Source organism: Anomalospiza imberbis, chromosome 10 (genome assembly GCF_031753505.1).
Source record: "Anomalospiza imberbis isolate Cuckoo-Finch-1a 21T00152 chromosome 10, ASM3175350v1, whole genome shotgun sequence".
Taxonomy (NCBI): domain Eukaryota; kingdom Metazoa; phylum Chordata; class Aves; order Passeriformes; family Viduidae; genus Anomalospiza; species Anomalospiza imberbis.
Genome location: NC_089690.1, coordinates 8,948,607 through 8,965,993, shown reverse-complemented (window position 1 = coordinate 8,965,993; position 17,387 = coordinate 8,948,607). Strand labels below are relative to the sequence as shown.

Here is a 17,387-nt window from a genome sequence, read left to right as displayed (position 1 = left end):
CAGCATGTAGCACTGAAAATTGGCTCTGCCTGAAGTTCTCTCTAGGAATTGGACGCAGTCCAGGCTGCTGGCGACAGTATGAATGGATGCTAGTGCAGCCAGGGCAGGGTGCGTGTGTGTGTGCACTTGGAAGTGAGAAGACAACAACTTGCCTGCATTGGAAAGGGCTGGTGCGGGCACCAAAGAGGGTGGGTCCCAAGGGGACTGCCTGTATTTGACATGCATCTGGGCTGCAGAGGCTTTGGGCAGAGGCTGGCACAGAACATGCTGAAGAAGCGTTAAGCTATCAGGGATTTAATCCATCGTCACTGCTCCTTTCCTGCTTTTCCTGCTTCTCCATCTGTGCAAGAGGAATTACCATACATCCTGGGAGTGGATCAGACTGCTCAAACCATGACCTCCTCATCTGTGCCTTCTGGGGATGGGTAGCCTTAGTGCAGTCCCTTGCTGGCTCTCCAGTTTTGTCAGGGATTGTGAGTGCCAGCTGCCAGCAAAGGCCTGGCGACGTGCTGCCTTTCACCCCGTGGGACAGCCCTCTGCTGAGCGTGTGTGACACCGGTGCAACCAGTGGGGCTGGCAGGGTGGAGCGGACCTGCTCCCCAGGTCTAGGCTTCTAGCACTGTTCATTTGCCTTTTGCTGATGCCTTGTGAGTGTTGGCAAGCCTTGTGTCCTGTTTTCAGGGACAGGTGGGGTAGCTGTTGGCACACCAGGGAGCACAGCCAGGAGCCCAGAGTGCCTGTTTCTCCAAGCCCCAGCGTGCTGTGACTTGATGGCACTCTGGGGCAATGGGCCACAGCTCCATGCCCCATCCTCTTCGATTCCCCGTGAGTTGGGGACTGGCTTTGGGACCTTTCCTAGCTGTTGATAGGATTCCACTTCTGAGTAGTGTTAGATACTTATAATCTACTTACTTTTAATACATAATTTCTCTTAGTTTCACATTCTTTACTTGGTTCTTTTTCTTTTTTGTTGGACTTTCCCCCTACCCCCATAATTTATTCCCTATCTCGTTACTTCATGTTTTAAGCATAATATGTGTCAAGCTACCTTAAATATAGATTGGAAAGGGGAACATATTATCACAAACTAATTGTAATATATCTTTGTATTAAATAAGAATGCTTTAAATGTTGTCATTGGATAGAAAAGGAAATGAGCTTGTTAAAGCCTATTTTGGTATTTGATTTATCAAAGATAGTAGTAATTGAATCTTCTGAATTTGCAAGTTGTTTTGGTTGCAGATTATGTGTGGAAAAAGTATTTAGGGGTCCAGTGAGATTTATAATTAAAAAAATAAACTTTCTTTCTCTGAAGAAAACTGATTTTTTTTTTTTTTTTTACTTCTGGGGAAAAAATAAAGTTCTTCTTTCACTGTGAAGGCTGATAATAATAATGAAGCTGTTTGTGTAATGCAGGGACATGACATTATGGCACAACTATAAAGATTGAAGTGATGTTGAAATATTATGTATGTAATTAAAAAGCAACAGTATCATTTAGCAGGCAGCATGTTTAATGTATTTCACTTTCATCTATTAGAAATCTCTGGCATAGTTTGTGATACTTTCAGATCATTATAAAGTGGCTTAAATTATGTATTTCTTTAGAAAAAAGCAAACTGGTGGCAATATGTCTGCTGGAAATACAGTACAGTAGAAACAGTTTGGGAAGTTGCTGGAGTGTGTGGAAGAACTTCCTGATACAGTGGGTGAGGGAGCCAGCTGGGGAAGGCTGGCACTGGACTTGTTTGTGAACAGAGAAGAGCTGGTGGGTGATGTGATGGCTGGAGGCCTCCTTGTGCACACCAACCACAACATGATAAGGGTTTTAGATTCTCAGAGAAGTAAGGAGGAGGATCAGCAAAACTGCCACCTTGGACTTGCAGAGGGCAGACTTTGGCCTGATTAGGGGCTTGGTTGACAGAGTCCCTTGAGAGGCAGTCCTGATGGGCAAAGGAGCCCAAGAAGGCTGGATAGTCTTCAAGAAAGAAATCTATAAGATGCAGGAGCAGGCCACCCCTATGTGCTTGAAAGACAAACCAGAGGGGAAGAAGAATGGCCTGGCTTAGCAGGGAACTTCGGCTCAAACTCAGGAAAAAATAAAATATTTTACCTTTGGGAGAATGAGAGGCAACTTAGGAGTGCTACAAAGATGTTGTGAGGTTTTGCAGGAAGAGCTAGAAGGGCCAAAGCCCAAGTGGAACTTACCTGGCTACTCCTGTTAAAGACAATTAAAATGTTTTTACAAATAATGTCAGTAACAAAAGAAGGGCTAAGGAGAATGTCCATCCTTTATTGGATGTGTGGGCAAACAGTGACAAAAGGTGAGGAAATGGCTGGGGTACTTAATGTCTTCTTTGCCTCAGTCTTTAATAGCAAGATAGCTGTTCTCAGGGTGCCCAGCCCTCTGAGCTGTGAGACAGGGACAGGGAGCAGAATGAAGCCCGTGTAATCCAAGAGGAAATGGTCAGCAACCTGCTTAAACACACAAAAGTCTATGGGGTCAGATGGAATCCACCCAAAGATACTGAGGGAGCTGGTGGAAGTGCTTACTGAGTCACTCTGTCATTTACCAGCAGTCCTGGTCAACCTGGGAGGTCCCAGGTGACTGGAAGTTGGCAAATGTGATGCTCGTCTACAAGGAAGGCCAGAAAGACAATCCAGGGGAATTACATGCCTGTCAGCCCGACCTCAATGCCAGGGAAGGTCATGGGACAGATTATCTTGAGTGCCCTTATGGGGCATGTACAGAACAGCCAGGCAATCAGACCCAGCTGGCATGGGTTTTGGAAAGGCAGGTCCTGCTTGACCAGCCTGATCTCCTGTGACAGTGTGGCACAGTTAGTGGATGAAGGAAATGCTGTGGTTGTTATTTACCTGGGCTTTAGTGAAGCCTTTGACCCTATTTCCCACAGCAATCTCCAGGAGAAACTGGCTGCTTATGGCTTGGACAAATGCACTGTTCCCTGTGTAGAAAAGTGGATGGTTGGGCTCAGGAGGTTGTCAGGAATGGAGGTACATCCATTGGCTACTCACAGTGGTGTTCTCCAGTGCTCAGTACTGGGACCAGTCCTGTTTAATATCTTTATCAAGGATCTGGTCATGAGGATTGAGGACACACTCAGTTCACAGATGACTAAGTTGGGTGGGAGTGTTGATGTGCTGGAGGGTAGGACGGCTCTGCAGAGAGATCTGGGCAGTCTGGATTGACGGGCCAAGGCCAGTTGCATGAGGTTTGACAAGCCAAGTGCTCGGACCTGCACCTGGGTCACAACCCCACACAGCTCTGCAGGGTGGGGGAAGACAGCCTGGAAAGCTGCTTGGTGGGAAAGGACCTGCAGGTGCTGGTTGACAGTGGCTGAACATGAGGCAGCGTGTGCTCAGGTGGCCAAGAGAGTCAGTGGCATTGTGGGTTGTGTCAGCAGTAGTGTGCACAGCAGGACCAGGACAGTGACTGTCCCCTGTAGTTTGGACTGGTGAGGTCACACCTTGAACCGTGTGCTCAGTTTAGGGCCCCTCCCTACAGGACAGACATTGAGATGCTGCAGCATGTCTAGAAAAGGGCAACAGAACTGGGGAAGGGTCTGGAGCACAAATCCTGTGAGGAGCAGCTGAGGGAGCTGGTTGTGTTTAGTCTGGAGAAAAGGAGGCTCAGGGGGGACCTTATCCCTCTACAATTCCCTGAAAGGAGGCTGTGTCCAGGTGGGGATTGGTCTCTTCTCCCAAATAGGAAGCAACAGGACAAGAGGAAATTGCCTCAAGTTGTGCCAGGGGAGGTTTAGATAGGTCATTAGGAACATTTCTTCACCAAAAGGGTCAAGCACTGAAACAGGCTGCCCAGGGGAGTGATGGAGTCATCATTCCTGAAGGTATTTAAAAGTTGTGTAGATGTGGCACTTGGGGACATGGTTTGGTGGTGGCCTTGGTAGTGCTTGGGTAATGGTTGGACTTGATGGTCTTAAAGGTCTTTTCCAACCTAAACGATTCTATGATATGCACCTGAATTTTACTGTTACTGATTAAATTGTGATCTGAGGGATGAAACAGCTGTATGCACATAGGCTATATTCTGTCTTTGGCTCCTCTTCAGGCTGCCAGTCATGGCTGTGGGCATAGGAACCTGTGGCCTAGCAGCAGGAGAGAGCTGCCAGTCCTCTCCTGCTCCATCCCCAAGGATGCCTAGTGTTGTATGCAAATACCAATCTGGGAGTCTCCTTTTCCTCTGAAGTCTTGAACCCAGCTCTGACTGCCTCCTCTCCCCTCTGCAGGGTGGTGAAAGAAGAGATCTCGGATGACAATGCCAAGCTTCCCTGCTTCAACGGCCGGGTGGTGTCGTGGGTAAGCAAGCCCCTTGCTTCGGTGTCTCTCAGCCTGTTTGTGCCCTCTCTGAAAAACACCGTTTGGATGTGGAGTGCCAAGTAAGGCACAGGGGCTGCTCAGTACTGTTGGTGTGCTGGCTGCTCATAAAGCTGATGAGGGGGATCCCCATACTCCAGTCCCTCAGCTGGAGATGGGGGCTCTGTGATGCTGGGTCCCCTGTGCCAGGCAAGATGTGGGGGTACCTCTGTGAAGAGCTCCTGGAGACTGATGCCTAGCAGAGATCTTGGTTATGGTCTATCCACAGCGTAACCCCTGTGCCCCTATGGCAGGGTCAGCTTTCCAAGGAAAGTCTCACTCCAATGGCTGGTGCAAAAGGCTTAAGTGACTTTAGTGCTGGTGAAGCGGACTGGATTTGACTGCCCTGAAGACTAAAGGTACTGCCTGGGCAGCTGCAGGACAAGCTTTTCCCTCAGTACCATGCCATGCACATGCTCTGCTCCCTGCTCGCTTGCTTCCCTCTGTCCCCACGGGGACCCTCTGTTAGTGGGGGGAGAGTCTCCACAGCACATCATCCACTTTTCCCTCTGCTGAACTGCAGTTTTTGCTGATGAGGGTGTGGGGATCTACCAAGACTCAAGTGCCTTTTTCCAGAGGCCTCTGAACAGTAAAAATCCTCAGCATATCAGGCCAGGTCACACCTAATTCTGCTTCTATCCCTGCACCAAACAGTGACGGGGCAGGCAGGCACCCCGCTGCCGACAGGGCTGCCGCTGGAATTCCAGGCCAGGGAGCAGGGTGCAGGCTGGAGCAGGGAGGAAAGGCTGTGCTGGGCTCCCGCACAAAGAGCCAGGGCCGGACGCCTGCGTCCTCCCTCTAGCGGTTATCCAGGCCCTTCGGAAATCAGCCTGTGTCCGGCTCTCGGCCACCACACATTCCTCTGCATCCATCCCGCTGCTGCTGCATCTGCCCCAAGATGTCCCACCACCCCACCCATTCCAGCTGCCTTTTGCTTTCACCTGCCCTACGGGGAGTCCCAAAGTCTCTAAATCCATTCCAGTGCTCCTGTTTTATCTGGTGTGCTTTTCCTTCTGATCCATGTGTCCATATAGCTGCTGGCTTTCCTTGTAGGAGCTCTTTGGTTGTTCACTGTGAGTGGCACAGATCTGGTGTGGGTCTGTCTAGTGTGACCACCATGCTGCTGCTCTGCTGGGCTGGATCCTTGCAGGGAACTTGTGCCCAGAGTGAGCATCACTACCAGCTCTTGTGCATGAAGGGTAGTGGCAGTCCCAGAGGTCTTTGTGCACCTGATGATCCCTTTTACTACCACTGCTGGGAGTTTCCTAGTCCATGGGTGGTTTGGGGGCTGAGAGGGAGCACTTGCTTTGCTGCTTCCAACAGACAGGCTGGGATAATGCTATTTTTGGAACTCGGTACCAATTTTAGCAACAGGGAAAGACAGAGACTTGAATCCAAGTGAGTATTTCCTGACAGTGTAAGAGGCAGGAAAAGTGCAGGATGATTATCAGAACCTTCCTGGGAGGAAATCCCAGCACTGGGAGTGTTAGAGGAAGATAACATCAATCCCACCTGCTTGGGAACACACCCTCCACCCTCCTCACTGCTGTTTGACAGCTGCCTGTGGCTAGTTCCCTCTGTCCCAATTTATTTGCTTGATGTTGCCTTGAGATTTTCAAGCATAAAGTGTTATAAGACTTTTCCCTAGGCAATGCTGGTCACTTTCAGCATCTTTTCTACCCTGCATTCCTGGGCAGTGGCTACCAGAATAGGGATGTGGCCCTTAGGGAAGACAAGTCACCAGGAAGGTGCCAGGAGCAGAGCCAGGCATGTGCTTCGGGATTGCTGGAGGGAGAGAAGCTGACCTGAGTGTGAGATGAGCTGGTTAGACAGTTGTGAGAGCAGGAGCCGTTGGGCTTGTCCTGGGGCTTGTGGGACGGGCTCTGCAGCTTTGGACACCTGAGGCTGCTCTCTGCCCGGTCTGCTGCCTTGGCTCCAGCTTTTTCAAGGCTGCCCTGTCTTCCTTGCCCCAGCTACATCCCTGTCTTTGTTTCCAATATCTGTGGCAGTAGACCGCTCATCTGCTATGCTAATGATGATCATGTGGGGTCCATATCCCCCTTATGAGGGTTTCCCCAGTTCCTGAAGGTGGGCAGGGCACAGCTCTTTCATCAGTGATGCTGGGAAGCACTCAAGACCTGTATAAATGGGCTGTGCTTCTATCATCTGAGTTGGTATCTGCTCTTGGCTCCATGCAGATGTGGTTCCCTCACCAGCAAGCAGTAGTGCTGCCTCTGAATTTACACTGGGTATTATGGTTTGGACAGCAGCTATCAGCTTTTTTCCAGCCTGTGTTTCATATTTTGTCTGTCCTGAGCAACAATGGGTATCCTTCACCTCTATTAGATCCTTTCTGGGCCCTGTCACCTCTGCTCTGGAGGTCCTGAATGCTTCTGTCAAGGAAGAGCTTTTTGTTGCTTTCTTGCTTGACCCTGTTGGGATTAGCCCAGTTCATTACAGCTTGAAAGTAAGGGAGAGTGCAAATCTGGACAGGGAGCAATACTGGGGTGTCGCTGTAGAGCAGGATGGTAACAAGAAGACTCCAAGTTAGAAGGCAAAGAGAATGAACTCCGATTTATTTCAAATGCACCGCTCTATTTATAGAGAACATCATGCAGACTAATTTCATTGGTCTTAGAGTAAAAACACTCACACCATTGGTGTGCAGTGAATGACGCACGGTGGCAGAACCTATCTATAAACAATGTGAACAACAAGATAGATTGAAGAGTTATTTACATTCTTTCCCAACTGTCTCCCAGGCTCTCGCCTGGTTAGAAAACCCTCTTTCTCTCTGACTGAACTGAGAATAACCACATTTCCTCCGTATTGTTTACAAAAAAGAAAAAAAAGAAAAAGGCGGTGTTTGTGCCCTCCTGCATTGGGGAGCAGCTCATTTGGGCTATCCTCTGTTTCATTCCACTGGCAAGCCCATGGCCCCTGGGACAGTCTCCAGCTCATTCCCTGAGCCCTGAAGTTGATGGTTTATTATAGAGCCAGAATGCTGGTGTGTTGGTGTGCCTGGGCTGCCCCACAGCATGGCTGGTATAAAGAGGTTTACCCCTTTCTTGAATTTCTGCACTGGGGAATCCATTGAGCATCCCAGAGATTGGCTGAAGGTTGTGCTCAAGCCAATAAGTTGAACACAACATGAAAGTTTGTGAAGTACATATGGAAGCCAGTCTGTTTCAAGAGTCTATTTCAAAGCCAGTCTTGGCCCTGAGCTCTGTTATGCCCAGCTTCTGAGGGTTGTGCAGGTGAAAGTCCTGTTGGACCCACAGCTTGTAGGCAGAAGTGTAGAGGCTGCTAGAGCTGAGGAAAGGAATGACTCGTAACTGTCTTTTCTAGTGTGAGAACTGGGGGAATCCAGTCCCTGCTGCAGGATGTGTGCTAAAGGTTACCTGAGTGTGTGGTGTGAGTGTTCAGGTGAAGTTAGAGTGTCCAAGCACAGCTGTCACCCACACGGGCTTCACTGCTGGGTCAGGAATTCCCAAGCCACAAATAGCCAGTGTCTGGGAAGGCCTTGGGGGGGAAATGTTGCTACATGCTTGGCCTGTTCCGTACCTGCTCCTGGGCATCTGCTGCTGTCAATGGCCAGAAATGAGATCCTGGCCAGGCAGGCTTTTGGCCAGCTCCTTTGGCCACTCTTATAAATGTTTTCTCAGTTTCCTTTTCTGTCTCTCATCCCTCCAGCTGGTGTCTGCAGAGGGTTCTCATTCAGATGCTGGCTCTGTCTGTGCCGATAACCAGACAGAGCTGCCACCCTCCATGGAGCGCACAGGAGGAATTGGAGACTCCAGGCCCCCTTCTTTCCAGTAAGTTACATGGACGTCTGTTCTGGTTTCCAAGGGCCACATGGTGCATTTGCTGTAATCCAGACCAGTATCCCAGGCCAGGCTGGGACACTCTTACCCCAAATTGTCAGGGATGACAGCCAGCAAGAGGGGAGGAGAGTGGGGCTGGGAGCCGATTTGAAGTGGAGCTGCACTATTCAACAAACAAGGACATGCTGAAAATAATGCAAGGAAAGAGCCAGCACAGCATCCCCAGTCCTTTGTCCTGCACTTGTAGGTGTGCTGTGGTTGTTCCTGTCCCTCAAGAAGGAGACAGCTGAAGGCTGGAACCTTGTGTTGGTCAGGACAGAGGTAGAGAGAGCCTTGTCAAGTTGTTCTCTGTTGAACATATTTGTTTGCTTTTATCTCATCACAGCCCTAACACTGGGGGGAGTCGGGAAAACTTGGACAATGAAACGGAGACAGACTCAGTGGTCTCATCACAGAGGGAACGACCTCGTCGGACAGATGGGCCTGAGCATGGTGAGTGCTGGTAACATGGGGAGAGCTCTGCAAAGGCATGGGTGGGGCATGGTTGGCAGCACCAACTCCAGACCTGGGGCAGCTTCCTGCTCTGCAGAACCTTCCCAGCTCAAAAGGGCTATTCTGTAGCTTTTAGAAGGTCCATAGCCTCACATTGGAGGTAGGAGCTAACACCTGTGTTACATCAGAGCTTGGTGTTGAACCGTTTGGGGTCAAGGGAGATCTCCTGCAGAAGCCCCAAGAGCTGGAGACAGTTTTGCCTCTGTCTTCTTAGAAGAGTAAGCTTTAGCCTTGGCACTTGTGCTGCTTCTTGCTCTTCCAAGGAAACAGCTGCAAGTCTTCCACAAGTTTAGCAGCATTATTCCTACTGGCCCATCAGCCTCTTCCTATCCTGTAGTGATAGAAGAGGTATCCCATAGGAGATGGATCTGAGCCCAGGATAGACTGGGAGTTATTTGGCACTAGATGGGATTGACTGATGGCCACGTTTGTTCTGAGGAGGTTGCCATGAGCCCTTCATAGGGGAAGGGTTTGTCTCAAGCCCACTGAGCCTTGTCTTTTCACAGCACCCAGGGTGAATGGGACAGTGAAGGGAGAGCGGCGCCGAGACCTGGGTGGGTATGAGAGCTCCTCCACACTCATGAGCAGCGAGCTGGAGACCACCAGCTTCTTCGATTCAGATGAAGATGACTCCACCAGCAGGTAGGAGTGCTTAGGTCTTGGGGAAACACTAATTTCCCCCTGACTCTCAGAAGAGAGAGATGCCTTTGCAGGACACAGTAGTCCTGGGCTCAGACCTGCTTCCATCTCACCCAGCGGACCCATCTGCCATTGTCTGTCCCCCATGTGCATGTTCTCCCCTCTGCCCCTGCAGTCTTCTATTCCCTTTGCCATTTCCGTGGCTCTCTTGCTGCCAGAGCCACCACTATGGCAGCAGGAGAGCTGACTCTTGCTTTTGCCTGCAGGTTTAGCAGTTCAACGGAGCAAAGCAGTGCTTCCCGTCTAATGAGGAGGCACAAGCGACGCCGGAGGAAACAGAAGGCTCCACGCATTGAGCGGGTACCCAGGGAGGGGCTGGGTATCCTGGGAAGGGCAGTGCAGGTCAGGGTGGGCTCACAGGGATTCAGCTGTTTTTGCTGTGGGCGTGGCTTCGGACGAGTGTCCAAGGACTGAGACTTCAAAAAGTGCTGTGAACCTTTTCCAAGCCAATGTAGGCTCAAGAGCTCGACCACAGGCCTTGTCCAGGCTGTAAAGAGGTCATAAGGACCATGGCTGTTCTCTAGCTCTGCAGAACTCCCAGCATAAGACTGGAGTTGTGGGTGGTGGCTGTGGTGCCACAAGGTGGGGCAGGAAGAAAAGGACAAGTGGAGGAAGCTAGGGCTGGGAATGTTACTGAGGCACAGGAGGACATCTCATGTTTTGCTTACGTTGCAGTCCTCGTCCTTCAGCAGCATCACAGACTCCACCATGTCCCTGAACATCATCACGGTCACGCTGAATATGGGTGAGTGGGAGGTGTGCATGGAGCCTGCAGTCCTTCCAGAGCGAGACTGGGTCGTGGAGAGGGAGCTGGGGCAAAGAGAACATGTGGGGGAGGAGTGAGGAGATGGATTATGTAGGAGATTGGCTTCTCTTGTAGAAATTGTCTCTCAAGAGTTTGTGTGTCCCGGGACATTTCTCTGGGACAGGGGTGCAAATCACCACCATTAGGATGTGGTTTTACTGCGGTTAGGTCTGCTTGTGCTTGGTGCTTTGGGGTAACTTACTTCTTTCTCTTTCCATCCCTGCAGAGAAATACAACTTTCTGGGCATTTCTATTGTGGGACAGAGCAATGAGCGTGGGGATGGAGGCATTTATATTGGCTCCATCATGAAGGGAGGTGCTGTGGCAGCTGATGGCAGGATTGAGCCAGGAGACATGCTCTTGCAGGTACTTCACACCCACATATCTCCATCTTTGGGCCTGGGAAAGCAGTTAAGAAAAGACCCGGAAACCTCCCTAAGAACTTTGGCAGGCTAAACCCGGGAAGCTGAGTCACTGCTGAGCTGAGTGGGGAGTTCAGCCTCTAGTCATATCTTTGGGACTCACCTCTTTGTGTTGTTTGTAGGTAAATGACATCAACTTTGAGAACATGAGCAACGATGATGCAGTGAGGGTGCTGAGGGAGATCGTGCACAAGCCGGGGTGAGTACTTGGGTGGTTCCTTCCACCCAGGGACATCTGCACAGTTTGTGCTTGGAGTGTGTGAGTTGTATCTTCCAGCCACCTCTGCCAATGCCTCTGCAGAAGCTCAGAACTTAGGGTTTTGGTGTTGCTTTGATTCTTGGGTTTTTATGTCCAATGCAAGAATTGCAGCCAATGGAATTGCAGGGAATTGGGGTCTGTGCTCCTTTTTTGTGGGGATGCCATGTTGCTGCTCATTACAGGGCAATGGGACTAGATGACCTTTAAAGATCCTTTCCAAAACAAACTTTGCTGTGATTCTCTGATTCTATTTGGGTCATCAGCAACCCTCAGCAGGGTCACATCATTTTGTTCATGTCACTAGGGAAACCCAAAGCTGGAGGGGAACAAAGTCACTTTGCTAGCAGCTTCTCCCTGTCTCCCAGGAGAGAGCTGGCACACAGCATCCACTCATCATGCAGGGGTTTGTGTTACTCTGCTCTGGTTCTAACTCTCACCTTTTTGTTGCAGGCCCATCACCCTGACAGTGGCCAAGTGCTGGGACCCCAGTCCGCGGGGCTGCTTCTCGTTACCCAGGAGTAAGTGGATAGCTGACCCACCCTTAGCGCTGGTGCCCAGCTCATGTGAGAGCCCCGCCTTAAGCACTTACTTGGTTGTTGTCTTGTTCCTCCCCTATGTGTGTGACTCCATGGGGCACTGAATTGGGGTTTGATGGGGTTTCAGCTCTCCTTTTAGGAGGCTGCTATGTCCTATTCCCAAATCAAAATGCCCATAAGCCCAGCCCTTCTTCCCACATCACGCTGGGGACGCGTTTCACTGGGGCAGGGAGGTCACTTGCTTGGGGCGCCAGAGGAAAGAGAAACCCCCCCTTAAGCCATAGGGGGATCTCTCCCTCTGCACCTCTCCTGCTGACCCTCCCTCTCTTCTTTCTCTCCCAGTTGCTCCCCAGCGGATCTGGGCTGGGCCAGACTCTCCATGCTCCGATCCGGGTGAGTCCCGGCAAATACTGGGGATGGAATGGGCTGTGCTGAATCCCTGTCCCTCCCCAGAGGTTGTTTTGATGAGGTGATAATTTCTTACAATTACTGACTGACTCTTTCTTCGTTGCAGGTGAGCCCATCCGGCCCATCGACCCGGCAGCCTGGGTGTCTCACACGGCAGCGATGACTGGCACCTACCCAGCGTACGGTATGAGTCCATCCATGAGCACAATCACTTCCACCAGCTCCTCCATCACCAGCTCCATCCCAGAGACCGAACGTAAGTCCTTGTGCCTCCGTGCTGCACCCGCTGCACGGCCTCCTCACCTTCACTATGCTGTGAAGGGAGCAATACATCTGCCTGGGGACAGCTGGGGTGGGCCTGATCTGCCCTGCCAAGGGACTGGGAGGGCAGCAGCTCTCGCTGGGCCGGCACTTTGATCAGTGCGAGTTCTGCCTGGGAGAATTAATACCATGTTTTTAAGCCTTCTATGTGAGGAGAGTAGAGGAGCCTGGCTGCAATCAGGAGCTGTGGCAGGTGTAGAGGAAAGGCTCAGACCAGTCGGGGTTGGCTGCTGAGAATGTGGAGCCAGAGGGATTCAGCATGTCCCTGGAGCAATTGAGAGCTCCTCCCAGACAGCAGAAGGAGGAGGCAGCTGAGAGCAAAGAGCCTTGTGGTGGGGCAGGGTCCTGCTGAGCACAAGCCTCTTGGTTGCTTTCTGAAGGTTTGGGATGATTTGATATATAGAGCCCTGAAGCAAGGGTCTGGAGAGCTTGGGTGAGGCAACAAGCCAAGAGTTTGTTGTAAGTTTGTGACTCTTGCCTGGGCTTTGCCCAAGAGGAAACTGCTGACATGTGAAGGATAACACGGGAAGGCTGGAAGGGGGGTTACACAGCGTGTACCCCGAGGCTGTCTGCGATGTATTGTTCCCTGGCCCATTCCTCCCGTGTGTGATGCTTCCATGTGGCCCTCTTGTCTCTTCTGTTCTCTCTCACCTCTGCCTACCTTCCTTCATCCACACCATAGGCCTCGATGACTTTCACCTGTCCATCCACAGTGACATGGCCACCATTGTCAAAGCCATGGCCTCACCAGAGTCAGGCCTCGAGGTGCGTGACCGCATGTGGCTGAAGATCACCATCCCCAATGCCTTCATTGGTAAGAGACCGTGCTGCCTGCAGCAGAGGCAGGGACTGGGGAGTGGGTGGCCCATTTTCAGGCAGATGTCCAAGGGAGCATCTTTGTCACCATAAACAAACCGCTGGCTAGGCAAGAGTCACAAATTGAACCTTTTGACCCACTTTGCCTTTGCTCCAGTGTGGCTCACTGCCTCAAGAGCCGCCGTCTTCCTCTCTCTTGCCAAATTTAATTCTACATTTGGTGGCAGGTTCGGATGTGGTAGATTGGCTCTATCACCATGTGGAGGGCTTTACAGACCGCCGTGAGTCCCGCAAATATGCCAGCAATCTGCTGAAGGCTGGCTACATCCGACACACCGTGAACAAGATCACCTTCTCGGAGCAGTGCTACTACATCTTCGGGGACCTCTGTGGAAGTATGGCTCTTGGCATGGGTGGGAAGGAGAGGATGGAGGGGTAGTGGTCCTGCAGAACCCTGCTGACACCATGGGGACACACCTACAGCCATTGCCATCAGGCTGGGCCCCTTGTTCTACAGACTCTGTTAAAGGAGTGATGAAGAATATCCCAGCTCCCTTGTCCTGCTGCTGAGGTAGTGAAGTTGGAAGCAGCAGGTGACAGTGTTACCTACTATGTGATCTTTTCTCCTGGGCAGTCATAGCAGAGTCAGTCTTTACTGACTGTCTCCAGGCTCTGAATTTCAGTGCTGGCAAGGGGTTAGTGCTCAGGCAACTGGGTTCTGCTCAGATAAAATGGGGGAGGGAATTGGCAGGGTGAGCTGTAGCTCTGATGTGGTCCTTTCCCACCAGTCTGGTCTCTGTATTAGAGTGGCAGCTTGGACTCCCACAGCCTGGCAGTTGTTCAGCCAGGAAGCCCAAATGGTGGCATTGACTAACAGAGAGAGAGAGCCAACTTCTTGTGTCTCTTTGCATATCCTGTCCTTGTCCATCAGCAAGAATGGACAGAAAACTGCTTCACCACACACGGTTGTTTTTCTGCTTGGATTAACCCCTATTCTCTGCTTTCTTGCAGACATGGCTAATCTGTCTCTTCATGATCATGATGGCTCCAGTGGTGCCTCTGATCAGGACACTTTGGCTCCGCTCCCCCACCCAGGAGCCGCCCCCTGGCCTATGGCCTTCCCCTATCAGTATCCACCACCTCATCCATACAACCCCCATCCCGGCTTCCCTGACCCAGGCTACAGCTACGGAGGAGGCAGTGCAGGCAGTCAGCACAGTGAAGGTAAGTGAAAAGGACTAAAATATGCCTGTAGGTGGGCAGATGTCCTGTTCAGTACAGGACAGCAGCAGGAAAAGGCTGCTTGGGCAAGGCCCTGTGTGGGGGAAGCCAGGGTAGAAGCCGTCTCAGAAGGGTCGTGGGACTCGTTGCTGAAGGGAGACTGAGAGCACAGACTGTGCTGGGGCCTGGCTGTGCCAGAGCATGCTGCAGTCCTCCCTCGGCTAGAGGAGAATCCACGCGTTCTTCCTGGCTTGTCCAAGCTGGCGCCTAACCTTGCCTCATGTGCTTCACAGGGAGCCGGAGCAGCGGTTCCAACCGCAGTGGCAGCGAGAGGAGGAAGGAGAGAGAGAAGACCGGGGAGTCGAAGTCAGGCGGCAGCGGGAGCGAGTCGGACCACACCACGAGGAGCAGCATGCGGCGCGAGCGTGCGGCCAGCGAGCGCTCGGTGCCGGCCAGCCAGCACAGCCAGCGCAGCCAGCACTCCCTGGCTCACAGCATCCGCAGCCACCACAGCCAGCAGTCCTACGGCCCGCCCGGCCTCCCCCCTCTCTTCAGCCCCCCCATGTTGCTGATGCCTCCACCGCCGTCAGCCATGGGGCCCCCCGGGGCGCCGCCGGGCCGTGACCTGGCCTCTGTGCCCCCCGAACTGACAGCCAGTAGACAGTCCTTCCGAATGGCCATGGGCAACCCCAGTGAGTTCTTTGTGGATGTAATGTGAAGCGCCCGTCCCCTGTCTGTCTGCTGTCCCTCCTTCCCCCTTCTATCCCTGTTGTTTGTTTCCTAGGACCAGCCCTGGCTTCACCCCTTGTTTTTTTTGGGGTTTTTTTTTTGTTTCTTTTTTTTTTGTCTTGATAACGAAAAGAAAAAAAGGGAAAAAAAATAATAAATGGAACTAAACCTTGATTCTAATCCCTCCTCGAGCGGGGTGGACAGGCCTGGCAGGCCTGCTGGGTGCTGTCAGCCCATCCCGCCACCAGACTTGTGTATTTCCGATGGTAATTCCCTCCTGCCATCCTCTCTAACCCCATTAATCCGCATCCGTCCCAGCACCCTGTGCTGCTTGCCCGTGTGTCACTGCTGCCTCAGTCCTTTCACCCTAAACATCTCTTCTTTCTTTTCACCCTTTTGTGTTTCTTCTATCAAGCAGCAAAGAATTACGGGGTGTTTGACTTTCTCTGAGCCTGCCGCCCATGGGGGGGAGAGCTGGAGCATGGCGTGGCCCGACAGCTGGACACGGAGCTCCAGGGGCGCTGGGCACGCATGGCGCTGAAGATGGCTTCTTTCCTCCCCCTCGTGGAAGATGCCCTGCCCTTCCCACAGCCCTGAGAGGGGAGCAGGGACCAGCCTTATATATGTATTTTAAATCCCGTTGTAGTTGCCTTTTGGCTAATGCATGAATGTTCCAGGGCTTCAGTGCCTCCAGGGAGTGGAGAGATGCTGCCGCTTCCCTCTTGCCTCCCTTCTCTTGCCCACATATTGGGCCAGGTCCAAGCCTGACACTGACCCATGGCAGGACCCTCTTCACCTTGGCCAGGTCTCAGGGCTGGGGCTGTGATTGCCCAGAGAGGCAGTGATTGCCTGTGCACAGTCTCTTGCGTGACTCAGTGCTGTACACCTGCCCTGGGGTTCTTTGGGGAGATTTAAGGGCAGAGCTCTGCTCCTTCCATCCTGCTCTTTGCCCTCCTGCCTGCAATGTGCTGCTGCCTGTCCTGTTTGTAGGGGCTGTCCCGTGCCTGGGGCTGGCAGTGGCAGCTGTGGCCTTCTCCCTCCTGCTGTCGCGCTGCTGCTCAGCTGTGTGGTACCTTCAGGGGCCCGGACTAAGTTAGAAGGCGAGGGCGGGGCACAACTTTCATGCTTTGGAGAAACGTGGAGGTCCCCTCTGTTTGCCCTCGGAAGGGCCTGAGTCTGTCTTCTCCTCTGCCCACTGCTGCTGGCCTGGCTGCTGGGAGGGACAAACCTGTGGGACAGCCCCGTACCCTCTGGGCTGTGAGCGAGCTCTCCAGGGCTGAGACTGCAGCCTGAACCGTGGCCTCTGGGCTCAGTGCCCACAGGTGTGCTGGGACAGTTGAGTCTGTTTGCTCCAGTGCTCCCTACCTTTCTTCCTTCCACTTCTGGGTACTCGGAGACGTGCCTGGGGCTGGGGCAGCCCTTTCCCCATGCCCAGGGCCAAGCACGGTACAGTATGGACACACTCAACCCTGCTGCTGTTGGTGCTGGCGCCCCGGCGCCCTCTCCTCCTGCCACGCCGTGGCTTTCTCCACAGGCGTTGCCTCCTTTGGTCTTTCTTGTGTTCACAGTTTTTATACGATGGAGTTGAATTGTATTTTGCTCCCTGGGAGTCTGCATTGCCCCTGCAGCCCCCCTGCCAGCTCTCACGCGCCATCAGTTCATCTCCCTGACTCCCTAAAGCCTCTCCTTCCCTCATCCCGCTGGAGTCAGACTGTCCCCAGTAGCCTCCCTGGCCACTGTGCACTCCTTGCCCTGCCCTTCCCACTGGGTTTTATAAAAACAACACCAATCTCCTTGTTTTTATTTATAAACATAGTTTTATTGGACTCCTGGCTTGTGTCGTTCATTTATTCTTTTCCCCCAGCCTCCTCCATCCTCCTGCCTTTTGCTCTAAGGCGAGAGAGATCCCAGCAGGACGAGGGCACCCTGTGTCAGTGTGCCAGCTGTCTTTTCCCGGGATGCCGAGGGCGGCTGCGGCCTGGGTTTCTGAGGAGCAGGGTCTGGGCGGGGGCTCTCGGGGCTCCCTGGGTCCCCGTTTCCAGCAGCAGCACTGCGGGGAGAACCAGGGGCCAGTCCGACCGCGGGCGCTGCCCCTTGGCGCAGCGGGGCGGGGGAGCGGGGATGCCTGGGCACGAGGCCAGCGGGAGCCAGCAGCCCTCCGGAAGGGCGCGGCGACCTCGGGACCTTGCGGGGCGAGCGCGGCCTCCTGCCCGGGCGCACCCCCGGCCCCGCCGCTCGCCGAGCGCAGCCGCCGTGCTGTCCTCGCCCCGCCACAGACTACAACTCCCGGTACGCCCTGCGCGGCAGTGGAATTCCCGCCCCCGCCGCGCGGCCCCCCCAACCCTGCGGCGGCGCATGCGCAGTGGCGGGGCGCGGGCGGGGCGCGCGCGCGGCGTCTCT

General features: G+C 52.9%; 1 protein-coding gene across 5 annotated transcripts in view; it reads left to right on the top strand.

Moving 5' to 3' along the window:
- The window catches only part of DVL3 (dishevelled segment polarity protein 3), a 34,223-nt gene extending 17,410 nt beyond the window's left edge, over positions 1-16,813 (top strand). The window contains exons 2-17 of one of the 5 annotated variants that reach the window (XM_068200483.1): positions 4,269-4,338; positions 8,089-8,210; positions 8,605-8,711; positions 9,278-9,413; positions 9,677-9,770; positions 10,146-10,215; positions 10,502-10,641; positions 10,820-10,896; positions 11,407-11,519; positions 11,835-11,885; positions 12,007-12,156; positions 12,904-13,035; positions 13,265-13,432; positions 14,049-14,261; positions 14,552-14,950; positions 15,406-16,813. In XM_068200483.1, coding sequence (XP_068056584.1) covers positions 4,269-4,338; positions 8,089-8,210; positions 8,605-8,711; positions 9,278-9,413; positions 9,677-9,770; positions 10,146-10,215; positions 10,502-10,641; positions 10,820-10,896; positions 11,407-11,519; positions 11,835-11,885; positions 12,007-12,156; positions 12,904-13,035; positions 13,265-13,432; positions 14,049-14,261; positions 14,552-14,950; positions 15,406-15,437 — 2,074 coding nt within the window. In that variant the 3' untranslated portion in view covers positions 15,438-16,813. Of the gene's footprint in view, positions 1-4,268; positions 4,339-8,088; positions 8,211-8,604; positions 8,712-9,277; positions 9,414-9,676; positions 9,771-10,145; positions 10,216-10,501; positions 10,642-10,819; positions 10,897-11,406; positions 11,520-11,834; positions 11,886-12,006; positions 12,157-12,903; positions 13,036-13,264; positions 13,433-14,048; positions 14,262-14,551 lie in introns of all 5 variants that reach the window. The other 4 variants (XM_068200484.1, XM_068200485.1, XM_068200486.1 and 1 more) reach the window with 4 other exon arrangements.
- Positions 16,814-17,387: the final 574 nt, after the last annotated feature.